The sequence below is a fragment of the Phaenicophaeus curvirostris genome, chromosome 3, assembly GCF_032191515.1.
Source record: "Phaenicophaeus curvirostris isolate KB17595 chromosome 3, BPBGC_Pcur_1.0, whole genome shotgun sequence".
In the NCBI taxonomy this organism is placed as follows: Eukaryota; Metazoa; Chordata; class Aves; order Cuculiformes; family Cuculidae; genus Phaenicophaeus; species Phaenicophaeus curvirostris.
This window is the reverse complement of record NC_091394.1, coordinates 21,220,640-21,247,391: the sequence shown is the minus strand read 5'-3', so window position 1 is coordinate 21,247,391 and position 26,752 is coordinate 21,220,640. Positions and strand designations below refer to the sequence as shown.

Sequence of the window (26,752 nt, the reverse complement as noted above, 5' to 3'; positions counted from 1 at the left end):
CGACTCCCCTCCAAGCCTCCTGTGGCTAGCGTTGCTCTCCTCTGCATCATCACATATGCATGAAGTACACTCCCACTCACTCATGGCCACTGGCTTCATGCACTTCACCCAAAGAGAAAACATTTCCCTAAAGCAGGTTTGGTATTTGATCTCTAAGGAGTTCTCTCAATGGGAAAACAATACAATAAAATGGAAAAAATCTTGCAAGTTGAAAGTGCATCCTTCATTGGACCAACTACTTATACTTTCACCCATGTGTTTTATATGTGTAAGTGTGTCAGTACTCCATTCAGTTTCAACAATCAAACTACTTCCTGCAGTACCGTGAGTATACACAGCAAGATTTCACAGTAAATCTTTCTGGAAACAATTTCCAAATGGAGCACCAATATCGGAACTCAAATATCAAGCTCACTTCCAAGAACCATTTGAGTGTCATTATTAATGGTAGGGTATGTATATGCATGTATATGTATATGCATGTATATGCATGTACCACCAGGCACAAGGGTTTCACCTCACTCTGTGTCCAAACACAAAGAAGAAATTACAATAGTTTTAGTCCAAACTAAGTTAGACAGCAGCAGCTGGTTTTGTATGTAAGGTTTTGTCTTTATTTTCCTTCACAATGAACTAGTAAGTTTATTTTACAATGAAATAACACCTTACAGCCGCTTAACACTATATGCACCAACAGCATCATTGTCCTGCTAAAAAAACAAGCAACAGATGCAACAGCATGCATACCCTTAAATGACACATTAACCAAGGCATTCTGTTACAGCTACTACGCAAAAGGGATGAAAAGCCACACTATACCTTTGCAAATAAAAACTCATACTCAAGTTCCAAAAGTTTCCCAAGGTCAGTTACTTCAAACTGGAGTTAACAACTATAAAAGACAGAATTTTAAGAGACTAGAAAAAAGCCACCTTACTTTTAAAGATCAAAAACTAATAGCAAGATTGTATTAGACCCGAGCCTTGTTGCCCATTATCAGGCAATCCAAGGTCACAATCACTGTCAACTTACTTCCATGACAACTGGCTTTTAAATACTAAACCTTTCTTGTATGGGATTGTTGTTCAACTCAGCACCTAATGCCTGAACTATATTGGCTCTGATGTGGTATTAGACTCAGCTTAAATTACAAGTTAACTAAGTATTTTGGTCACCTTATCTTCAAGGATATGGTCAACACAGATAAAAACAAAAGCACGCACACAGGGAGAAAACTATAAAAAACCAAGACCAAAACAAAACAAATCGGAAAGATTAAATGTTCAGAATTAGTGGCAAAGTGCAAAGTTGCTATGTGCTCACATTTTCAACACAATCTAGTTCCACCTCCCCAAATAAGATAGAAAAACTAGAGAAAGTTCAACAAAGAGCAACAGGGATAAACAAAATCAATCCTACTGTACAAAACGTTGCTAATTAGAGTATGAGTCTTCAGCATAGAAAAGCTGAGGAACATGCAAAAGGTTTATAAAATCACGAGTGGCTTGGACAGGGTAAATTAACTTTTTTGCAAACTCTTCCAACACAGGAGATAGAGCTGCAGAACAAACCAGAGGTAGCAGGTTGGAAACAACTTGAGGAAGTATTCCCTCACACTACGCATAGTTTAAGCTATGAAATTGTCTGCCACTGTATTTCCAAGATGTAAAACTGTGAACAAGCCCAAAGGCCCACTGAACAAGTTAGCAGAAAAGCAAAACTCTGCAGGTCACTGAAAATACAGAATTCTGATTTGGAAGACGCAGCTACATGCTGGGGCAACACAATGGAGAAGAACCATAGAGGTTTATCCTATCCTTGTGGGATCTTTCCTGGGCATTCAGTTTGGTCACCAGCAGAGGTAAGGTAATAGGACAGATGCATATTTAGTTTGACCTGTAGGGATAACTGTACTTCATGTTCTTATAGCTGAAAACATTTCCAAAAAACTACAGACAGCAATTTCAGCTGCTTATAACAAGTTTCATAGTTAACAGCAGCTATTGTGGTACCAGCCCAACACCATAACACAAAATAAGTAGTATTCTGTGACTAACTCATGACCACAATTTATCACCTAAAATAAATGTCGAACAAAAGACTGCTTTAGTTATTTTTCTATTACCTGGGAAACATGATTGTGCTACAGCATTAAAGTCAGAGGAACAACTGCTCCTCTCCATGAAGTATTTATAACATGAAAGCAACGTGTGGTCTCTCCTATCCATACAAGCTTGTTAGTCAAATAAACAATCCAAATAAGGGATGCTTCTGAAACAGACAACACAATTCTTGGCAATTCGTATCAGAACTCACACTAGAGAAGAAGCCAAATACAGCCTAGCTGGGCTGCCATTCCCACCAGAGCTCTGTATACTTGAGTAAGACCTCGACAAAGATCTCTTGCTTCATACCAACATACATGTCTGCAGAATTCTGCAGCTCTGTCACCATAAGACTTCTGCCCTCAATGGAGTGGCAGTGTGGAAAAAGAGGCTGTATTAGGAAAGAAGAAAATACTCCTTCTCTTTTCTTCCTAGACAACTCCAAATATAGCAATTCTGACTCTGTGGGGAGCATTTTCAATCATGCCTGACAATTTTGATCTTACAAATGGTCTGTTAACAGAGTCATGCAAATGGCTACAACTCCTCAGGAGTATCCATCAGAGAAAAATGCAACAAAGATTAGGACACCAGGAGTCACACAAGGAAGCCACAATACACTGCAGACTGATGTACCCTTTTCAGGCCAAAGGTTTCTCTGATATCTAAGCAGGCTTTAGAAATACTATTTCACTTTCTCTGATCAAAGATGTGCAGTAACAGACTGGGCGAGAGTCTGTTCCCTTCTGGAGGAGATCCAGGCATTTTTATCCACACAAGCACTTGCCCTGAGCGGTCACAGACTGACTTACAGTCACAAGCTTTTCCTTTCCCTGAGAAAGGAAAATTTAAAGACATGCCCAAAACTCCCCATCATCTCAAACTCTAACTGTGCTGTTAAGACAATGCATGGGAAGTCCAGGTTGAGTTCTGCCAACAGGTTTGCAAGCAACTGCTCAAGCTGTAAATGCAACCAAGGAAAGCAAAGTTAAATTGAATTCTCTCCTAAAACAAGATTTCCTTCCTCACTTCATATATGTTCCTTGACACTTCTGATTCTGGGATGAAAAAGGTATGTAATTTTCATTCCACAAAATCATTGTTAATACTGTCATCTTAAACATAATAAACGTTCTATAACAAACACTATTTAGTGATACTCACTCATCCAAAATTCAAGTTAAGTGTATTAATACAAGTATTTACCAAATACCCACTAAGTCACTTCATTACTTTAGCATCTCTCTCAAGAAATGAAGCTGTACAACCAGATCTGCTTTGAGTTGACAGGTCAGGGTTAAAGTCCAATAGTGAACAGACGGTGGCTGGCTGGTTGTTGATGCATCAATGTACAGGGACTAAAAGAATTGCTGGAGGACCAAGGTTTGCATCATCCTCCAGCAAATATTGCCACTATTAAGGCACTAAACACAACACAAGAACACATACTACACATGAATTTGAACGATAAAAATGTATTGCCAAGAATGTCTATGTCCTGACTGGGCACACAATCTTACTGATGGTGCCAAATACACTGATGATTTTATGAATTTAATGCTGTCTTATTATACCAGTACTAAACGTGAAACTTAGAGCTTTGAGGGACTGAAGGGCTGGTTTAGAGTCACTATTTCAAGCCTTCAAGATTAAATTAACTTGTAAAAAAGGTTTTCTAATTTCATGTGATAATGCCAATTTACAACTCACGAGATTAAAAAATAAGGTGTTTCACTCATCTGCCAGAGCTTACTGTTTCTCCAGGCAAGTCTGCAAAAGCAAATGAACTGACTCACAGTAGGTCTTGGAAAAATTCAAATTTTCACCCTACTCTCCTGCCACCCCTCCTGGGCAATGCAAATACACTCAGCAGCCAAAAGAATTGAGGTCTTAGAAGCTTTTTTATGTTGGCAACAGCCCTTAAAGAGCCAGGATCTCAACAAATCTTTACTGCCAGCAGTGACCTTCACTAAGCCCTTCAGCACATCCTCATTAAGTACAACAGCTCCACACCAGAATTTTTCTTCTAAATGTTCAACGTTGTCTACAGCTTCCAATGTTACTTCTCTTCTGGAGTTATCCCAACATGCTCCTGCTCCAGGAGCCACCAACAGCAAAGACAAGCAGGAGTGCTGGCACATCAACAAGAAAACACTTTCCATCCAGTCACGCGAGGTAAAGAGGAACCTTGAACTTCTGTCCCTCTCTAGAGCATTAGTGACCAACTTGTGCTTTTCTAAAGATGAAGCACAGGTCCCAGACAAACTTGGACGTGCATTAGAGTGGTGCTGACAGGTAGCCTCAGGGCCTTGCCACAAAAGCACACATAACTAACACAGCTAGTGTGACACATGCAGCACCAAGCCCCTCACCTCACACCTCTAACTTGAGCAGCCATCTCTTCCCTTCCTTCAGCTCTCCATGTCCTTGCAAGGGCCAGGACTATTTTGATATTCAGAAAAGTTAATGGCCCTTGCTCTAAAGCATGATCCCCTTTTTCAGAGTGATCATCCAATTCATAAAGCAACTGTCAATACAAGGTCTTTATTACCTCCTTAGAGCATCTTCTGCCTTAGAACTTAACCACTGGTCCTGTTCAGTTGAGTCTACATTAGCTTGTTACTCAACATAACAGACGAGGGGCGATACCACAAAACCTTGGTACAGAGGCTTCAACAGCCAAACTACATACTTTGAAGGAAGTTTTACAGGAAGTTTTACTTTGGACTGGCTGTTGTCTGGTTCTGCGCACTTAACATCTATTTGTAACTAGAGCATGTCTTCCAATTCAATTGCATCTGAAAGGAATCGTATTTGTGCACCTAAGATGCTCCAAAACAGAGAGCAAAGAACTGCAAAATGGGAAAACCAAGATGCACTTCAAATGCACACTTTGATCTGAACTAAATTTCTAATGGGAAGAGCTGTCATTAGAAGGCTCTACATACCCAGATAGATCACATGTAGACCCAGGCTACAGAATGCAGTGTAGAGTCACCTTTTTTACCCATCTTCTGTATGCTGAAGAAGCTTTCTTGCCATTAGATCATATCACTGAGAACCAAACAATGTGTACGTACTTCAGTATTTGGGCAGGTACAGGTACTGCATCCATGGCTCATCCAATCTACGGAACAACGTAGTTCGAAGCTTTAACTGTATTATGATCCAGCTAATGTAAATTGTGGTAGCAAAAGCGGGTTTTCAGTGGCGTAAATTATAGTATCAGAAGTAGCTTTTCAGTGGATGATGAAGCCAAGTGCTGGAATTAAACAAGCCACCCAGTGGCAGTGAACCCCACTGGTTTGGAACAGTGTGAACAGCTCAAGTCTATCTTGCAGTTCTCCAGCAGAATAAGATGTTACTGATCCGAATAGCAAACAAAGTAGAACAGTTTTGAAAGCCTGCCTTTCCACTACAGAAACCTAAACCAAACAAATCTTGTACATTAGATTGCTTTGTCTTCTCTTCACCATACTGCATAAACAGTTTGTGCGTGTACTACTGCAATTTTTTTTGGCAAAGGGTCACATGAAGAGGACAATCTGATTCAGCTAAGGACTTCCTCAAATTGCAGACACCTGGGAGCTGTTTGTCGTATCTTACAAGACTGGCATCTGGAATGTTCCTAACTTTAGAACCAGGCTACACAAATCTGAATTTTCATGCCACAGAAACAGAAAAGAAGCCACAATCTGTCTTATGAGAAAGCCACAACTGAAATAGTTCCCAAGGGAAAACTGTAATCATGACAGCATTTTTCACTCATGTTAATTTTCAGCTTCAGCCAGCAAGAACAGAACAAAATGGAGGCCAGGTTGGATGAGGCTTTGAGGAACCTGATCTAGTGAAAGGTGTCCCTGCCTATGGCAAAGAGGTTGGAACTGGATGATCATTAAGGTCCCTTCCAAGCTAAACTGTTCTATGATTCTACGACATCTTGGACAGAGCCATTAAAAAGCCAGTCTCTTCTTTATGAAAAAGTACGAGGTCAAGTCACACACAGTGTTTTTCCTCACACTGAGACAAGTGTTTATTTCCCTTTTAACAGCCTTCATTCAGTTTACTTATTGTCTTTGTCACGCCCAGAGCTCTGGGCATTTCAGCAGCATGGCAAACCAGGGAATCTTTAACTAAAATAATCATCAAGTTTTCCTAATATAAGCTATTGCAATTTCAACGCAAGCCTTGCTGCTGCTGACAAGTCAGAAACAAAATAAGCAAGAGCTATTTCAGAGAGGCACGGTCACAGGATGACTTTGTAAAGGAAGGCCCTTAAGTTATCCATCCCTGTTAATTATCATTTGGGGACAGACATTGATTATCTGTGCAAATACAGAAAAGGACGGTGAAGCTTTTGAAAAGCAGCAGTGAGGCAAATAAGCAATTATTGAATCATGTGTTTGCCAAACATTTTCACCCACTCATAACAAGGAAAGTTTAAGAGGATTTTCACTACGTAGTTAGTAATAACAGAGACAGCCTCTCCAGCTCATAAAAGGGAAGTCAGAACATAAGCCAGATGCAGAACTCCAACAAACACTGATTCACAGCTCCAGTCACACTCAGAGTCACGTATGAAATGAGCAATTCAGCCACCCAATAAGCCAAGAAGGGGAAAGAGAGGGCAATTATGTCTGTGTTCAACAGAGCACCATTTAAAGTATTCCTTCTGATTCGGCACCAACCCTTGTGATCAGTATTCTTGGCCTACCATCAATGAATTTAATTATACAATTACTGAAAAAAAATGCAGTGCTCTCCCTTCTCTGCTTGCTCATAACCAGCCCAATACAATTCACAGAAATTAGTCAGAGAGAACATGTAGCATAGCTACCTCCAATTTTACTTCTGAAGTTCAAGTCACAGAAATGCCTGGATATTAGCTTAAGCATTACTTAAAAGTAGGTGTTTCCTTTAATTGAGAATATGGTGCCTAATCTTCTATATTAACTGATACAACATGAAGGGCCAGAAAGGGCCAAGTAAGGGAGTTCCTTAAGACCTATCAGTTACCTACTTGAGATTCATCTGGGCTATTTAGCTGACAGCTGTGTTTGGATCCCCTCATCTAGCTCAGTTTTGCCCCACTGCTGCATCTTCCTCCCCTGTTGAGCTCCCAAAGGCAAGATGACCTTCAGCTCCCTAGTTCTGCCTTCTGGTATGCTTTAAGAGCTCTGGTAGCAAATAGACTTTCTATCCCACAGCCAATGTCTGCTTATCTCTTTTTCTTTTGCTACTTGAAACAGCTGCACCAACCAATTAATACAAATAACACAGCAATAAGCACAAAGTTCCTACCATTCAAGCTGATATAAGTGTATTTTAGAGACAATGATCTTAAACAGGAAGGAATTCAATACAAAGGAAAGAACAGGGCTGTAGCCACTTTAAAGCAATATTGTTCTACCACTGACTGATGCATTAGTCACTGGTTTTGGAACAAGATGCCCTCTTCCCTTTGCACCAGCTTTGGGCTTTTTCCTCCTACATTTGGGAGTTGGTGGAGGGGAATGAGAGCACAAGAAGGCAGTAAGTAAGGAAGTTACAGCTCTCCTCTTCCAGCTTGTGCCACCTTCCATAGGCAAATATTGATGTGCTCTTCTTACAAAGCGAAAACAAGAAGCAAGATTCAATACTCACAATGCTTTCTTTAAGGTAATAACGATGCAACTAATTTTCAAAGCTAACCATTTCAAAAGGCTTTTGAAAGAGATAATGTTCTTCCTAATGCCCATGAGGTACTGTCTGTCCCAAGTGGCAATTAATTTTGGATCCTGACTGATGCCCTAATGTTCCAAGCCTATCAGCTGCACATTAAGCAAAGGACTTCCTTCATTAAAGGACAGGAATTTAATTGAGGCTATATTCAGACATGTCTCTGAAAGCTTAAGGGAAAGGCAGAGATGTAGTAACTAAAAATATTTTAAAGAACACACATACGACCTCTTTCTCCTCAGGAATACAAGTTGGATAGCCTACATTCAGCTCTTGTTCTTCAACATCACTCAGACCCTGTACTAAGCACAGCAAAGTCCAGTGTACAGCCACGGCATCAGGAAAATCTTTCAAACCAGCTCTAAGAAGCAGGACAATAAGTAAACAACCACAGATATCCAAAGAGTCGGGGGTGGGGAGAGTGCATTATTATCAGACAGCAAAACTTGAAATGCCATGTCTAGCCTTAGAAACAGCTACAAATTATAAGTCAGACCATAACACATTCACAGAGAAAATCACTGGCAGCACAAGGGGGGGCAGCAGTATTTATTTTGACATTTTATATTTAAGCTAGGCTCTTAAGGACTTTTATGATCCTGTGGAGAACTGTACATTGTATGTGCTATGGATTACTACCCTCAGACTTTTGTTTCTTCTTATCAGTATGGCTTTCCTGTTACAGCATTTTTAAGTCTATTTTCTTCAGCTGTACATAAACGCAATCCTTTTTCTACCTGTCTATCCATCCCACAAACCATTTTTTCCACCCCTACCTTCATAGAATGCCATCACAAAGCCTCCCTTCAGCAAGGCAAATTTTAAAGTAAAACATAAAATTACCTCATTAATACATAGCTACCTTTATAAAATTTATGCTTTTAATTAAGAACCATTGTTAAGCTATCAGCCAATTAGTGATTTCATACATTTGGCTAACTGACTATTTCCTCCACCAGCCTGAAATACCACAGTACTGTTTTTTTTATTTTATCTTCAAGACATGGATCAAAATACTTTCAAGGCACTCAGAACTCTGACCAAATAAGCCACAAAAGCAGGACATCCAATAGTAACACCACAGTTAAATTAAAGGCAATAAGCAAAATACACGGGTTGTGGTTTGCTACTTTCTTACAGCAATACAGCCCTAATTTTAGGCACTTGCATTGTGTTAACACCAGATAAAATGCACAGATAGCAACTATTGAAGTATATGTTATTTGAAAAAATAGCTCGACCACACTCACTTTCTGTGCTAAATCGAAGTCAGTTATAAGCATTTTAAATATCACAGGGACTGACAATTCTAATTACATACTGCAGGATTAGATCCAAGATTGCTGTCAAAGCAACATCTCAGAATATGTTAACTTTGAAATTACTGTTAGTCCAGGCAGTAAAATCAAGTTAGATCTTTTTTTCTTAACTCTGCTTCAGTTTTTCAGCTATACTAACTGCCCTCTTTGGAAATCTGTCTTTGCATCAATAATGTCAGCCTTTCCTTCAACATACTTTACTAGAAGGCAACAATGAAAGCAATTTAGCTGCCTCTTTATAGGTTCAATTCAAGGCAATTTATGCTTCACATCTCTCACTATTTCCCCAATTACAACTTTTGACTGCAAAGAAGAAAAATACCCTAGGAAGGAGTCAGCCTAAAATTAGTCACGGATCCTTTTTATTCAAGAGCATACATTTGCTGATGCAGGAGGTGTTGGTCAACCTCCTTAAGCAGAGATGACTGCCAGCAAAATAACCATCAACACTTCCAAATAGTTTTATTTTTGTACAGCTATGACATTGACTAATTAGAAGATGTGATTAGTAACCTCATCTGAGCACAACAAGATGATTACCTAGAGATAAGACTCAACAGATCTCTTGAGATCAGCACAGCTCCTTACACATCTTCTGTAGTACTCCTCCTAGATCAGAGGCTAGAATAAGAGGACTAACAAACCTGTTAATGGGCTGGGGTCCTTCTGGAGCTAAGACTGCGCGGGTGACCTCCTGATACAACTGAGCTGCTTTTTACACAGAAGCCCAAACGACTCATTTCTACTGAAAGTGGCAGGAAATTGAGGAAGAGTGATATGGGGAAAAGGTAATTTTGAAGTAAAACCAGGTTAACAGCAACGTTTTCTTGAGTTACATTATCAAGATTGTAACTTACAGTACAAAATTAAGGAATTCTATGCAAGTTCCTTTCCTGTTTCTTGCTCTTCAGGGAATAAAGAAACATTAGACCTATCTAGGCCAGGGCCTATTAACAGCTTGTCTCTCCCATCTGATCATATTATCACTGTAAAGCAAACATCTGAGCAGCAGAGTACATAAAAAGGCAACCCACCTCCCTGTTCCTTTCATGGGTCAGTTCTCTTCATGACCTCCCTGCACTTGCAATCCTATATCTTCAGTATCAGATGCCCATTACCTCCCTCCCATTCTTCTGCATAGGCTTGCCCTTCTTCTGCTCTGCTTTCAAACAAGAAAACCTTCCTTTTGGCCTTGAGATTAGTAGTTGCTTCAGGGAAACAGTACATTTTCTGCCAAACAGCCTGTGAAAATTCAGCTGTCCTTGCATCTATTAATCTACACGTGTATACCAGAAGAACTATTACATCTGTTTTGCTATTGCTTTAAGATCTTATCCACAAAAGAGACAGCAGCTTTTGCAGTAGGTAGGTAGTGCAGCAATTTCCAATATTTCTATAGGCAAACTGACCCAAACCCTGAATTCTGTGAGTTACCTTCTTCTATTTTCTCTTCCACCCTTCACCATCTTAGATATGTTCCTGACTGCCCCTACACCAAGTATTGCCGCCTTCTCAAAGACTACCTCACACATCGGTGCCAAACTTGAATATATTGGGGCAGAACCAAGATAAGGACAGCAGAGCTTATTCTCCAGAGATCTACTTCACCTACCACATGCTCAAAAATTCACACTGAAGTCTTTCCTCACTGCTTAGAAATTGCTCAACTGGTCCTCAGCATAAGCAACTGTTTTTCTCTCTTCTCCCTCTCTTTCCCGCAACATCAACAGCACAACAGAAACACAAATTCTGACTCAGATTCTGGCCTTATTTTCAGATTTTCTTCAACAGGAATGGGTGCTTGGATGAGAAACGTGCCACTTGAATAGAATTAATCCTTTCTTAGTTTTAACATGGATGGTAATATGGCCCTTAATGCTGTGTGCTGTTCAAAAGCTAAGATAACCAATCTCCAACTAGAGGACCTGGAAACCAGTGAATACTGAAGTTTTATATAAAAGTCTAATATTTCCGGATGTTTGTCAACTTTGACGCCTGAATCCACTATGAAGATATGGGATTGGTTTGTCTCTAACAATTAGTTATCTTGCAAGTCATTTTTCAATACGGAATCCATTTCATTATTTTAAGAAATTCAGCTTGCTATGGAAACAGCTATTTCACATATTCAGCCAATTTCTATTCCACAAAAAGGAGGAGTGTGGCTTTTAGACAGCAACATAATTCTCTCCTATTCTGAAAAGAAGCATCCCTTCATCTCTATCTAGCTACTTCCTCAGAGGTTACAAGACAGTTCAGTTCAGAAAGCTTGTTATTAAAACAGCAATTTTACCACTTCCATGTTTAATAAAGTCCACATAGCTGGCAAAAAAAATTGAATAGTAAATTATGTCACTTATCAATTGTATTTCCAATTAAGTCCTTCACTGTCATCTACTCTTCTGCTGGAGGTTTTGGACAGGAAACCTAGCCTATTATGCTGTGGAAAGCTTCTCTCCTCCGAACACACTTTGTCTTTTTGATCTTAATTATATATAAGATTATGAAATGATAATTTAGCCTTTGATTCCTTTTTCCTCCTTGATATTTGACATCTTGCTTCATTTAGTTTTTACTACCACAGCAAAACTTAACATGATGCTCAAGTGACATAAATCAAACCCTAAGAAATTTAACAGTAATGTGTACTCGGTCTTTTTGTTAAAGAAGAAAAAAAAAAGTCTCCCATAAAGTACTCAATTTGCATTTGAAGATATGTTTTCCTCAACTCAGCTATGTAATGAAGCTGCTTATGCATCTATCTTTCTTAATATTATATAGTGAATTAATGCATTTCTACTCCCAAAATAACTCTGATGCAACACAGTAATCCAATACAGTCTGGTAAAACCGATGTCATCTACTGTCATCCACTAAGGCATTTAATGAAAACTTTACATAAATGCTAAACAATGACTTAATTGAGCTAGGACCAGGCTTGATTGAAGCAGCCACAAAAAGCACTGAAAACCTAAGTAATGCAGCATTAAGTCTGCCTGTGCAACTCTTATTTGTCAGCATAGCACACATGCTGTAACACTCAAACTATGTAGTGCTTTTCCATAGGACCTCTGCTTCTCTCCGTACACATAATGGACCTCCTGTGGAGATGAACACTGGGGCCTAGTGATTAAGCTTATTGTCTGTTGGACCTCTGTCCTATTTATTGAGGGAAAGGAACAAAAGAAGGGATCGCACAAGTGAGAGCAGCAATTAATACAGTAAAAAGCCACTCTGGAAAAAGATGTATATCCCTCCTTTAACGCTTAATCTCTCCTGTGGTTAGGCAACTCTCGTTAAACTTGGAGAACCCAAACCAGCCAGTTTTATTTCCCACCTCTGAAGCTTTGTAGCTAGAATAGGAGCCAGAACAGAAAGTATTAGCAAAGGAGTCAAATGGGAGTGAGATTCCTTCCCCAAGTACTGAAAACACTGCACAAAGAAACAGATTAAAGCCTAAGATACTACATTGGCTGCTCAACATCACAAAAAAACCTTCCTCTTATTCTCTGTTACAACAAGGCATGCAAGAGCTGCAGCATATGCACAGAAGGGAACTGAGCTCAGGCATCCCAGATCATGTAAAGGTTGCTCATTAAGTGCTCAGCCTTAGTAGCAAGGTATATCCATTCTTTACCTTCCCACAGTAAAAGGCAGGTCTCTGCCACTTCCTTTTTACTGCCTAGAGGCCATCTACAACATGTGGAGCAGCACCCGTTTGCTCTTTGAACCCACTCTGTTGCCTCAGTAGACATCAACTGCGGTCACGTCCTGCTCTGATTCCTGATCATGAACTTGCCTACAAGCAGAAACATCACAGTTTAAGTAGATGCCCAGCTAACCAATTAGTCTCCTAAAAGGTTTTTACAGCTTTAACTTTCTAACAATGGATGTATACAGTGAGTACGGCAACATGCTTTTTAAGTGGATTTGTCCATATTTTAGAAATATGAGATTTTTAAAAATAGAAGTTCTCACACTTCACTATATAACAATATCCATAAATACAAAGTTTAAATCGGCCCATATCCATGACTGTAGGTAGTCAGGTCATTTTGCTACGAACTGTTCATAACTTTAACAGATAAATTGCTGCTGGGAACAAACTATTTTAGTAATCAAAGACACCAAATTTGTTCAAAACAACTTTGCAAAAACATTCCCAGCCTCCTCTGGAAAACCAAACAAAAGCAAAAAGCAAACAAGAGCACAACTATTTATATAGCTACCAAGCAAAGATTCTACAGCAACCTAGTAAGAAAATGGAAGGTATTAAACATAAAATCTAACCCACCATTGTTGCAGGTGGAGCAGTTTCTGCTTGAAGTTAATCTAATCAATGCTACCATTTTTACCCATAATTTCTTATTACATTTAGTGTATTTGTAAATTTTAACAGTAACATTCGCTTCTTCTGACAAAGTCAAAGCATTAACTATATTTGCATCTCTCTGATGCAAAGCTTAGAAACGGGTGCAGTATCATGAAAGAACTGCTCTTCACTGGTGGCTGGCAAACACTAAACCACAGGGATTCACTTGCAGTTGTCCCACTTCACTGAGCTTATAAAGGCCAGTTTTCAGTTAGCAGCACTGTGTGGCTTGCTCCCAGCTCCCCCAAAAATATGCAGTGCTGCTCCAGGGAGAAAGAAAGAAAATATGTTTACCTTGATTTTCAGGGCACTAACATCATCGTCTAATGACTGTAATTTAGAACACTCTTGCATATAAAGAGTTTTTCCATTTTTTTTTCATTACACAGATTTCAAATATTCCAACAAGTTTATTTTCTCCTTACTACAATGGAAGGCTGATAGCTTCCATTCCGGGGGTTGTGGCAGGGCAGAAGGCAAACCTTTTCAGACAACTAAACATCAGTTCTTAAATGTTAAGTTTTTCACCCCTTTTTACATACAGGCCAGGCAGAGCAATAATAATAAATGTATTGCTTCTTGAAGAAGCTGAGGGGAAAAAAAATACTCATCTTTTTTTAACCTCACAGATACTGGTTCCAATAGTTACTGGCTTAAAACTTCTGTTCAGTAGAGTCAAGAGATATCATTTCAACAGGGAAGCTCTTCAAAACAAACAAACCAACCCACAATCTATTTCTGCAGGGATTTAAGCTGTGCTATACCAATAATCATCAAGATACCGTCACACTTCTCAGTGCTGCCTATTTAAGGCACCGGAAAGCTACCTCGGAAGGCTTGACACAAGTCTTCACCTGAAGCTGTCCACTATAAAGTTTAACACAAAAAGAAAAAAAAAAAAAAACAGAAAGGGTTACACTATTTGGTTATGCAAGTTACAAAGGTTCAAATTTAGATTTATATTTAGTTCTTCAGTTCCCACCCAGAGTTCAACTCAGTAAACTGACCTATTTTTAGCTTTTGACTCTTTTGGACATTTCCTTCCTTCATCTGTGTAAATGCGTCACAGCTTCTCAAATGTTTCCCTTTGGCTAGGGAAGGATGCATCTGATTCCAAGCTTAAAAAAAGTTAACACACACACACGCCAAGTGGTTATTGTTGGCTGAGCAGTATCCTCATTCCGAGTTAAAGATAGGCAAATCTGACTCCAGTCCTTGCATTGCACTACAAAAGATACTGTGCTTTCTGCACTGACAGGTAACGGCATGTCATGGCTACCTTCTGCAGGGATCATCATCACTAGCCAACCCATATTTTATCACTTTATTTTAAGCAGGCTTGACTGCGCTCTGCTGCTCTGATAATTCAATAGACAAACAGACAAGTGAGTAGCCTTGTTTTCCTTCCAAAGACAGACTTCCTAGGTCTGGAGAAGCTCTTAATATTTATTTATTTATTTATTTGATATAAAGCTTTACCAAGCAAATCAACAAGTTACCAGATAAGCCATTATGGCTGACCTCATTTTTCCACTTGAAAAGGTGCCACTGCCCTAAAAAATTTTAATTTGGCTTGCCTTTGTTGTCCTGACAGAAGCTAGGCTCACATAATCCTGTCAGTTAAGCAAAGCACAGTACTGATTTCCTCTATGAACTCTGCAAGCCACAGTAAATTCAAGTCTAAGAACTGTTCTTAACTGCAGAGGACAAGTACTTGAGGCACACAAAGTGTGACTTCAAGGGAAGCAAAGCAAGAGCACAAGCTACTGCAGTTAACTCCCGTTTTCATTCTTCTAGGATCAGCCTGATGTACAATATGGAAACAAAATGGACTTGCTAACTAGCATCAATAAAGCAAATAAATGAAGACAAGGATAAAAGCTTAGAGATTAAAGCTTTAATTTAAAAAAAATAAATAAATCATAGCTGTTCAGTTTCTTTGGCAGAAAAATCATATCCTATTTTATTTCCCTACGGTAACAGACAGAAAGAGGCCTCTAAAGATGGAGTTTGACATCTTGCATCTGATCTTCACCACACTATGTACAACCAGCTTTTGTGTAGAATGAGACAATCTGGTCAATTTGTATTTCAATTTACCTTGATTTGTTGACAACTGTCTACCTTTTTTCTGCACCTTCAGCTTCAGATATCCTCTAATCCCCTAATTCCAGAAGAAATACAAAGGCCAAGACATTTCAACCTTAGACTAAACTTTTTAGAAGAGGGCAGAGCATTTTTACGATCTCAGAAAATTATATCATCCTTGTACTCAATCCTGTATAACCCAACATGTCCAAAAGCTAGTGGCACAATAAACATTTGGAAAGTCAAGGACTTACTCCCTTAATGCCAGTAGAAAAGTATATCCAATAGTGTACAGCCAAGTCTACACAATGGGTATAGCAAAGTCCAGCATGTAGCATAAGAGGTTAGCCAAGTAATACTAAGTATTTAAACACTCCATTTATTCTAACTCACTTCCTGGAATGTTCTTGATGTATTCTCCTGCTGCTCTTGATGCATCCTCCCCTTATTATCTCGGCCGAGTTTTAAGAAACACCACTTCATCTCATCCCCGTGTTTAACATCTGTTTGCGTTCTGAAAACAAGCAGTCCCCAAGACTTCAGCCTTGAGACTTTTCTTTCTTCAGGAAATGCAAGCAATAACATTTCTCATTGTTTGATGGCCTCAAATTCTTTACCAGCTACAGTGACCATTACAAAGCTTAGTGAAAAGCTTTTGACCAAATGCCTTGACAAAGTACCTCATAAGGCTGCAGGCTTCACTGATACACAAAAATGCATGAATTTGGTATAACATCTATAGATTTCAAATTTCAATTCACTATTTTGTGCAAGAAGTGAGGTACGTACTACATAAAAACAAACAGGTATTTCACATGTCCTTTTGAGCCCTACTGGCTGCAGTGTATTTCCCTGTTCATTTTTAACACTTGTGAAATCTCACTTCTCTATGACCCCAGACCCTCAGCCTTTAATTGCTTAACGGTTACGTAAAGCTAACCACAAAAATCACTACTGGATGTTTATACAGTCTGCAGACACCTCACGAATAACGATTACTGCTCATACACGCACTAAGACTACAAGGAAACATGAGTAATTAAGCCCTGGTAGTTTCACAGATGGCTAGAATGCATCAGTATTACTCACAAAGCCCCATTCCACACCCGCCACTCAGAATACTTTCTCCAGCTTTTTGTTAAAAAGATTAATCATGCAAACTCAGTTTTCTAAGCCACATGGAATATTCAGTTTGACATTACTTACATGCACACCCAAGCACACTGGTAAAACAAACCTTCCTGAATCTCAGTCTCATGTTCTGACTCTGTTACACAAGCTGGTAACGTTAACTTGACTCTAATACAGATGTGTAGGAATTATCTGAATGCTCTGTTGAAATACCATCCTATAAAACATAGCAGGCAAAGTAAACTACTAGCATATTTTGAGTGCTGTAAGCCTACACCTTTCTTCCTAGCGATCATTTACATCTTGCTTCCTTATCATGATAGGCCCCAAGTGACAAAAAATTAAGAAATTTTCTCATCTTCCTATAAAAGTTCTTTTTTCCTCTTAAGAAAAAAAAAACACCAACCAAACAAAAAACCCACCATAATCACAAAACTGATTTCAGTTCTTAAGGGCCAGGTTACAAAACATCTCATTTACAGTATCAGCAAGATGCACAGTTCAGTTCAGCGCAGCTCAGTAGGAAAACCTGTTACATATGTGCAGTGCTTTTTTTATTAACCAGTGCTAGTGCCATTCTTCCATAGCAGTAACAGTGACACAGGAGATGAAATAAACTTGACTAACTGATTTGAGAAGACTGAACTCAAAAACCTTGGAAAACAATGTTATTTTTTAAGCAAATACACAAAGACAATTTGGCTGCCTCCACGTCCTCTGTGCAACCACAAGAGTCTGGGATCAACAGATAAGTTAGGGCATTTGTTTGGCAAAGAAGCCACTGGAAAGGGCTTTGTATCTCTAAAGCAGAGTATTGCCACTCAGACTGTTTAGCGAAATTTTGCGGACACAAGACATTTATGACCCTCCTCTTTTGTATATAAATGTAACAACCTACTCTAGAGGCTAAAAATCGGATGCGTTAATGTACTGTAGTGTCTACTGCTAAAAGCACTTGAGTTGTTCCTTGTCATTTCAATTCCTCCTCCTCACTACTTGGGTAAGTGATCTGTTTTCTCAAAACAGCAGTATCCTTCCTGAAGGAAAATGACTCAGCTTTGCAGATCATCGGTATTACTCCACCAGTAGTCTACTTTTTGATTGTGCTGCACCAAGGAAAATTTGAAGTGAAACACAGATCCACCTCCAAATTAAGCAAGTAGATGCAACCATCTTAGTCACTAGACTTAAAATAGCCTGCTATGACCTTCATTTTCTTTTATATTTTACCCAGGAATATTGTTGGGTTTTTTTAAGATTAGACTTGGCTCTCACCAACAACAAACAGAAAAATTAGTTTTCTTTGTTCCCTTTAAAATCATTACCAACTTTCAACCACCAGTGCATTTCCAAAGTTTCAATGTATCTTTCCTATTTTAACATTTTTGCTGACCACAGCTGTTTCAGTGATCTCACCTCCTACTTCAAGCTGCAGACCAAAATCACAGTGCAGTCTCACCCTAACCACTAACCTAACAGACTGCATCTAAACAGGCCCACTTGTTGACACTATAATTTATTTGTTTGTTTAGAGCAACATTAATATTTTCTCTTTATATTAAGGTAGGGAAAGTCTTTCCAGTCTTTGTTTGGATTTTATTCACCTACATTGTCATTTTACATGGAAAAGCTTTTGGAAGCCATGTGGTATTTCAGGTTGAAATTTCATGCCTGTTTCTGATGTGTTGCTATGGGACACGTTTCACCAGAAAGAAACCACTTCAAGAAAGGTTTACTACCCACCCTGTCTACACAGTGACCAAGCTCCGCACTATGAAAGCCTCAACTGCACCAAGTCTCTTCCTACTTTTATCAGCTCCTTTCTGAGCATTGCAGTACTTCATGTCATCTCAAACATACTCCTCTCAAGAATGCGTCTGGCTTTTCTCTAACTCCCATTTACCTTCCACTCCAAGCGTGCATTCAGTTTATCAACTGCCAGCTATCACAGATGTTACAAGTATTTCCCTGTCCCCTCTTAGAAATACTCATTATTTCTGCTTCCAACTATTTCAAACACACTCTAACCAATAAGTTTCTCTATCCTTTGCTATCCCCAGAGAAGTCTGGCTGTAACACACTAAGTCAAGTTGCACAACAGCTGCTGCATTTCACACTGAAGCACTATGTCCTTGTCTTCATTCTTCCAGTCAGTGTCAATCCAACACTATTCCCAGAGTAACTCCTCCAACATAACTTCATTGTTTCTGCAGTTATTTTTGTTCTCCATCACACACATCAGCAACCATCAAGTTGTGATATTTCTCTATACTGTTTTTCAAAACACATATCCTCCAATCATCTTATTAAAATGAATGTTGTTGGAACCAGATTCAAAATTCCAAAAAAGGACTCACTTCTTTTTCAGCCTAGGTCAACTGCTACAAATGACAGCAATGCTGCTGCAACCCTTCTCACTGACTACAGGAACTCAGAGGACAAAGTAACAGATTCCTGAAAAGCAGACACGACATTTTAATTTTTTTTTTATTTTTAAATACAAACGTTGAAAGTGTTGTTGCCATTCTAAGCAGAATGAAAGAACAGCAACTTGTTTCCTATTTTACAGTCTCTGTATGCTCACCACTCCTTACAACCCCCAAAACCACCTCAGCTCCTGACAGCCACACAGCCAAGAATCAATACTTGCAGAGGACAGCACACCGATACCATGTTGGGTACCACCAGTGTTGCCTGCCAACACTTCACTTTTGGCTTCACTGTTAGATTATTTCCGTTAGATAATTATCGTTACTCTGTAGCTACTCCAACTGCTATGCCAAGTACGCCACACAACCACAGCTCTGACTACCTTCTGGCAAAGTGAGGTACTGTGTATCAGCAAGAGAAGAATGAACCTTCTTAGAACACTATCTCAGCTTTACACATTGTAGGTTCTGCTCCCTGAAAATAAGCTGAAAACTGGGCTTGTCTTTCACATTTGATGTCTAATATGAAATCTATTTTGCCTATATTCTAAAAGATGCCATGTTTTTTATTAGTAGTATTCATGAAAAAAAAAATCTGCCTTTTAGTATTATGGTTGCTTTTTCTTTTCCATATAAACATTCCACTCCCTTTCTCTTCTCGTCTCCTCTTTCCAGGAGACTTTCTCTGTTACAGTAGCAGTTTTAATGGTGTCTGTTGCAGGATGTCAACTTTCCCAACCACTACCACAGGACACTAACATAAAGCCAGCAAGGCAACAGTATATAAAACAATATGATCAGGAGAAAGTAAAACATAGGTTCTCCGTATAAACTTGAAGTAACAAATTTCTGAATAAATCTTCTGGGTTTAATTTTTACAATATTATTAGTTGAGTCATGCTTAAAAAAACGAACCAAACCACATGACAATTATTTAAGAAAAACAAAAAAGCATGCTTTCATGATACCCATTAGCACTCCCTATTTGGTCTCAGCTACTCATTCAATTATCAGTCTAGGCTACTAGGTCAAGCCAGACTTGGTTGAACCCAGGCTGATCCAAGCCTCCAGTCACTAGTACTTGTGGAAGTCTTCATTACATGCCTATAATCACAATAGAGTTCAACATCTCATTTTCCTAAAATAGTCACATAGACATTTTGGTACCTCCATATAAATCAAAACAAAGTTTTAAATTCTCTTATCATTAAGCTCACCTTAAGGTACATACACAAACCAGAGAGTGTAAGCACACAGTGTTAGAATCAGGTGCTATCCAGAGCTATTCTGGCTACCAGCCTGTTCTCTGACTTCACCTCAGGAGAAGCAACACATTGAACTCTACTTCAGGACACTCTTCTCCTTCAGACCCACATTCACCTTAAAGACTTGTTTCTGTTCCCGAGAAAGGACTGCTGCTACTCCCATACATTCATTTTCAGACAGAAAACCCTCCACCTTTTAGGTTTTCCAGATTGAGCAATGAAGTACGGTTAGCAGTTATATTTATATTTGACCTGGCAAAGCTTGGCTAGTTATTCAGCCTAGCGACAAATTTCCAGGGCCTCTTGTTTTCCCTCTGTTTTTCAAACATTTCTGTCTCTCCAAAGGGCGCCTGCCCCTTGCCCAGTATGTAAACTGTGCTCCTTCTGGAAATGTGGCAAGTAGTCTCTTTAACAGGTGGTGACAACACAAATTTCCTCATCGTCTTCGAAAAATGTATTCTTTGTCCATACATGAATGAAGCTACTGCAAAGTTTCCAGAAGCCATTCATACCAAATCTATCTTACAGAAAATAACTACATCCACTTTTGCCACAAAACTGTCACGAGTTACTCAGTTGATAACTTGTGGGGGTTTTTCCACTAAGACTTACCAGAGTCATCTATAAATGCACTTGCTATATTGCCTAGCCAGGAGCTGGCTCAAGTGCTTTCCCTACATCCTTTGGTATTTGTATATTTCCCCATCAACCCAGAATGGCAAGTTTAATTACAAACTGTAGAATCAATATCTCTTTTACTCAGATTTCATTCGTTATGCTCAAAATCAAAACTCATTAACTTCAAAGAGCAAAAATTCTTTAGTTTGCACGACACTGTTATAAATCATGATTTAAACTCGGACAGCCCTGATCCTCGCATCCTGAAGATGCCAGCTGACAGTCCCTTTCCCAAAGTACTGAGTACTTAAAGCTGCAAAGATTAAGATTTAAGCAACCAAAGAGAACAACAAGCAAACCAAAACTCTATATGGTTACTGCCCTGTAAGCCATGACTTGATGATAGTCCCTCTAATTCAACTTTGTTCATATTAGACATTTTCAGTCCTTCAGAACACACAGAATACATTTGGAAAAGTTTTATCTTTATACCTTTTCATACAGAACAGATCCCGTATACCCAACACACGTATGAACACCCCTCCACACAGCCACTACCTCCCCGTGCTGCTGGGTTTTCAGATAGTAATTTCCATAATTCTAAGAGATTTTCTAAGTCCTTTCAAGTCACATGAGTGCACTTTTTGGTAAGGTTGGGGGCGGGGGGGGGGGAAGATGCTTGTCTATACACCTCCAGCTCAAAACATATCCCCTCTGTAAGTTTACAATCATCTCTAATCTCCAAATTATATACAGGACAGAAAGGCTTTTCCCACAACTGCTGTGTTTTCTCCATCAAAAATGTAATCACTTTGCTTGGCGCTCTCAATTCTGCTTCTTAGTAGTTTTACTCTTAATCCTGTGACAAAGAAGGCAACAGATCTAACAAGGTGTTCTTGTCTTTTCAACTTTAAATAATGAGATTTAGATACCAACTAGATAAGGAAAAGTAAGCTGCCTCAATTTCTTCTAATTCTGATAAAGAGATTCTTCATTTAAATTCAGGACACGCCATCTTTATGTTTTCATACTACTACCTCACTTCTAATTCTGCTTCTTTCTTCACACTTCAGTTGCAACTTATTCCCACAACAACTCAGAGTTTACATTTACATAACCAAAGTGAAAACTGGAAACACACATTTCAAGTGATTTGAACTTAGCTGCTGTTCAATACCCTAACAAAACACCTTCCAAGTAACGGAAGTCCATTCTTTACACTACTTGAGTTCTACTTCAGAATTTGTCTTACAAAAGGATAGGAGGAAAGCCAATATCCCCACTGGCAGCTCAACTGACCAATTTAACAAGCCTAATATTAGAACTGATTGTTCAGGAGGGTTTTTTTATTGTTGTTGTTGCTTTCCTCCTGGAAAACACTGTAACTTTTTATTCATTTTCTCCTTTAAGTAACAGCTACAGCTTTGCTGACATTCGCTGCAAGTGACAGGAAAAAGGAAGCATTTCTCATTGTAAATACAGTAATGAGAAAAGTATTTTGTCTGCTCCCACCTACTACACCAAATGAAGTTTTTCGCTTGTTCATTGATCGCTGTGTCCATTGTGTTTCACTGCAAAAAAAAAAGCACCTCCTGTTCAAACAAAGGGAAGCACCAGAGATCTCTTAATAGAACCTTTCCTTATAAAAGAGTGGATCACGTACAGAGGCGGAGTTTGAAGTGCTCTTCCCAATACCAAACACACATCAGAGATGCCAGAACATTTTCCAGCGTATGTCACAGCCCAGGCTGAGCCATATAACCTCCACATGTAAATACAGAAATGAGAATGCCAGTTGTTAAATACACCCTAAGAGTTTTTCGATAAGCATTTGACACGTTCTTCTGCTGCTTTAAGATTTTCAGTTGCTGCAAGACTAAGCTCACTGCAACTTCCCTGTTATCAGAAGTTATCAGTATCAGAAGTCATCACTGCACCACTTACGAGCTTATCAACTCTGTGTCATCCCTCTTCCCACACATAAATGTGGAAGCTGATTATTAATACAGCTGGCAGGGTCTTCCAAAACTACAAGATTACTACATGCGTACCCATTTGTTACTACACCAGACAAACTGTAAGTCTACCGCTGTTAATCCGTCATTTTGCTTTCAACAGGATTCCTTCCCGAGAATGGTAAAGCTCCGTCCTTCTTCCACAACAAAACCCACCAAGGCCAGCGTCTTGACTCGACAAGGAGTTTCGTATTTGTAGAACCGCTTGCCAAGGGCGCATCAGGCCCTTCCGAGGGGCCACAGCCCCTGTTCGGACCGTCTGTCCAAGCAAACGCAGCTCCGAGCCCTGCCTGGGGGATGCTTGCTGCAAATCACACCTCCTCCTTCAGCCTCATTAAATCAAACACATCCAACAGCAAGCACCCACTGAGCAGCACCGATTACGCCTTTTCCCACTTCCCTCACGGACTCCCCTTAAAAACCCAATTAACGCAGCTTTTATTATTACTCCTGACATCACGATTATTTCTCACACGCGAAATCGGCAATCCCCCTCATTTTTTCCAGCGGTGAGTCTGCATTTTCCTCGCTCGCTGCTCCTTTTTAGGCATCCAAAGGGAGCGAAGCGCCCCGCCCGGGGGCGATGCCCGGGGGTACCCGGGGGGGGGGGTGCAGGACGGAGGGAAGGGAGGAGCCGCCGCCGCCGCTCGGGGGAGGGCGGCCGGCACCGGAGGGAGGCTCGGCCGCCGCCGCCGCCCAGGCTCCCGGCACGGCTCCGGCCCCGCCGATTCGTGCGGCGCGGGCAGCCCTGCCTCCCTCCTCCTCTCCATCCATCCTCACCGCCATCCCCCGGGGGGGGCGACGTCTCGGTGGCGGAGGGCAGCTGCCCTCCCCGCCCGGTTGCGTGCCGAGGGTAAACACCGAGGGAGAAGGCGGCCTCCATCTTTTCATCCCGGCAGCCTGTCAACAGGCTCCCTCCGCACCCAAACAGGCTTCCCAGCCCGGGAGCCGCTGCTGCCCGGGCCCCGCGGACCGAGGCGCCGACACCCCTTTAGCGTGGGCTTGCGGTTTTGTGCCCCCCCGCCAGCTATAAACACCCGCTTCCGAGGCTGCCGCCTCCCCAGGACGGGAGACGCGTTGTCTTTTACAGCGGTGTCACCCCCCATCCCCGGGGGGCACCCACAGCGCACCCCGCACACAGCGGTGTCACCCCCCATCCCCGGGGGGCACCCACAGCGCACCCCGCACACAGCGGTGTCACCCCCCATCCCCGGGGGGCACCCACAGCGCACCCCGCACACAGCGGTGTCACCCCCCATCCCCGGGGGGGGGGGTCTCCCTCAGCGCACCCCGCGGCCCCCGCCCCTCCGGCTCCTCCGCACGCGTCCCGGCGGGCCCGGGGCCGCCCAAGCACCAGGCGGTGCCGCTCGGTGCCGGTAACGCGGCGGCATCGCGGGCACCGTCGCACCTGTCACCGGCGCGGGGCGGCACGCAGCCCACCCCCCACCCCCCACCATTTTCAGGCCCCGCTTCTGCCCTCGAGGCTCCTTCCCCGCGGCGGCGATCGCCCCCCGGGGCCGCCCGACAAAGCAGGCAGCCGCGGGACCGAAGACCGCCGCTTCTCTCCCTCCCTCCCTCCCCACCGGGCCGGGGCCGCGCTCACCGGCTCGGAAAAACGCCGCGATGTCCGCCGAGTCCTTGGCCGCCTCCTCGGCCGCCTCCCCCGCGCCGCTGCCGGCCGCGCTGGCGGCGGTGGCGGCGCCGCTCATGGCTGCTGCGGGCGGCGGCCGCTGCGGGCGAGCTGCCCCGCCGCCCCCCCGCGGCGCCCGGCTTCACCCCGAGCGGGAGCGGCGGCGCTGGGCGGCCGAGCGCGCGGGCATCCACCGGGGCGCGGGACGGCAGCGCCGGGAGCGCCCACCCCCCGCGGCCGCCTAGGAGGCGGCGTGTGCATGCGGGGAGGCAGGGAGGCAGGGCGGGCGGCAGCCCCGGCGCAGACAATCGCGGGAGGAGGAGGAGGAGGAGGAGAAGGAGGAGGAGGGCGACGACGACGACGACGGCATGGGGAGGGCCAGCGGTCCGCGCAGCCGGTGGGCGGAGAAAGAAAGAGCGTTTCCAGCCTGGGTTTTTCCTTTTTTTTTCCGCCTTTTTTTTTTTCTCCTTATCCTTCCCCCACCCCACCCCCTTTTTTTTTCCCTTTTTTTTTTTTCTTCTTTTTTTCCCCTCTTATTTTGCGTGGAGAAGCAGCAGCTACGCTACCCTCCGCGGTGCCCGCGGCCGCCCTCCATTTTAGCTGGGAGGAGGATGAGGAGGGGTGGAAAAGGGAGGGGGAGTCGGGAAAGGAGGCGAGTCCCCGCCCGAGGAACAAGGGCTCGGGGGGGCGGGGAGCTCGGGACTCTCCGGCTGCTCCCGGCACCGGCCGGCAGGGGGCGCGGCCGCGTGACGTCAGCGCTGCCGCCGCGCGCGCTCCCCATTGGCTGCGGCGGGACTGCCCGGGGGGGGCGCGGGGGTCCCCGGAGCACTGGGGGGGTGGGGGTGTATTGTAAATATATATTTATTATAGTATCTTCATTATATTGCATTTATTATATTATATTTATTATAAATTATTTTATATTTTATTATTATATCTATTTACTTTATATATATATAAAAATATTATATATATAAATATTATATATATAAAAATATATTTTTTATATATATATACACACACGCTTCTTTTGATGCAGCCCAGGATACGGTTGGCCTTCTGGGCAATTGCCCAGAAGGCCAACCGTATCCTGGGCTGCATCAAAAGCAGCGTGGCCAGCAGGTCGAGGGAGGTGATTCTGCCCCTCTGTTCCTCTCTTGTGAGAGCCCATCCGGAGCACTGTGTCCAGTTCTGGAATCCTCAGCGTAAGAAGGATATGGAGCTCTTGGAATGGGTCCAGAGGAGGGCTGCGAAGATGATTAGAGGGGTGGAGCACCTTCCCGTATGAGGACAGGCTGAGAGAGTTGGGCTTGTTCAGCCTGGAGAAGGGAAAGCTTCGAGGAGGTTTTACAGCGACCTTCCAGTACCTGAAAGTCATGGAACAGGTGATCTTGAGTGCTATCATGAAGCACATGCAAGAGAACCGGGTGATCAGGCCCAGTCAACATGGGTTCACAAAAGGCAGGTCTTGCCAGACTAACCTGATCGCCTTCTATGACAAAGTGACCCGGCTACTGGATGAGGGAAAGGCTGTGGATGTGGTCTTCCTGGACTTCAGCAGAGCCTTTGACACAGTTTCCCACAGCATTCTGCTTGAGAAACTGTCAGCCTCTGGGCTGGACAGGCGCACACTCTCCTGGGTGGAAAACTGGTTGGATGGCCGGGCCCAGAGAGTGGTGGTAAATGGTGTGAAATCCAGCTGGAGGCCAGTGACAAGTGGGGTTCCCCAGGGCTCAGTGCTGGGTCCAGCCCTGTTCAATGTCTTCATCAATGACCTGGATGAAGGCATCGAATGCACCCTTAGCAAGTTTGCGGACGACACTAAGCTGGGTGGAAGTGTCGATCTGCTGGAGGGTCGGGAGGCTCTGCAAAGGGATCTGAACAGGCTGGACCGCTGGGCAGAGTCCAATGGCATGAGGTTTAACAAGGCCAAATGCCGGGTCCTTCACTTGGGGCACAACAACCCTATGCAGTGCTACAGACTGGGAGAAGTCTGTCTAGAAAGCTGCCTGGAGGAGAGGGACCTGGGGGTGTTGGTTGACAGCCGACTGAATATGAGCCA

The 26,752-nt window shown here is 42.3% G+C and overlaps 1 protein-coding gene across 3 annotated transcripts in view; it reads right to left on the bottom strand.

Annotated features, from left to right (window-relative positions):
* The window catches only part of TRIO (trio Rho guanine nucleotide exchange factor), a 249,264-nt gene extending 224,463 nt beyond the window's left edge, over positions 1-24,801 (bottom strand). For all 3 annotated transcript variants that reach the window (XM_069853494.1, XM_069853496.1, XM_069853497.1), the window contains exon 1: positions 24,664-24,801. In XM_069853494.1, the coding sequence (XP_069709595.1) occupies positions 24,664-24,769 (106 nt within the window). In that variant the 5' untranslated portion in view covers positions 24,770-24,801. The remainder of the gene's footprint in view (positions 1-24,663) is intronic.
* Between the last annotated feature and the right edge of the window lie 1,951 nt (positions 24,802-26,752).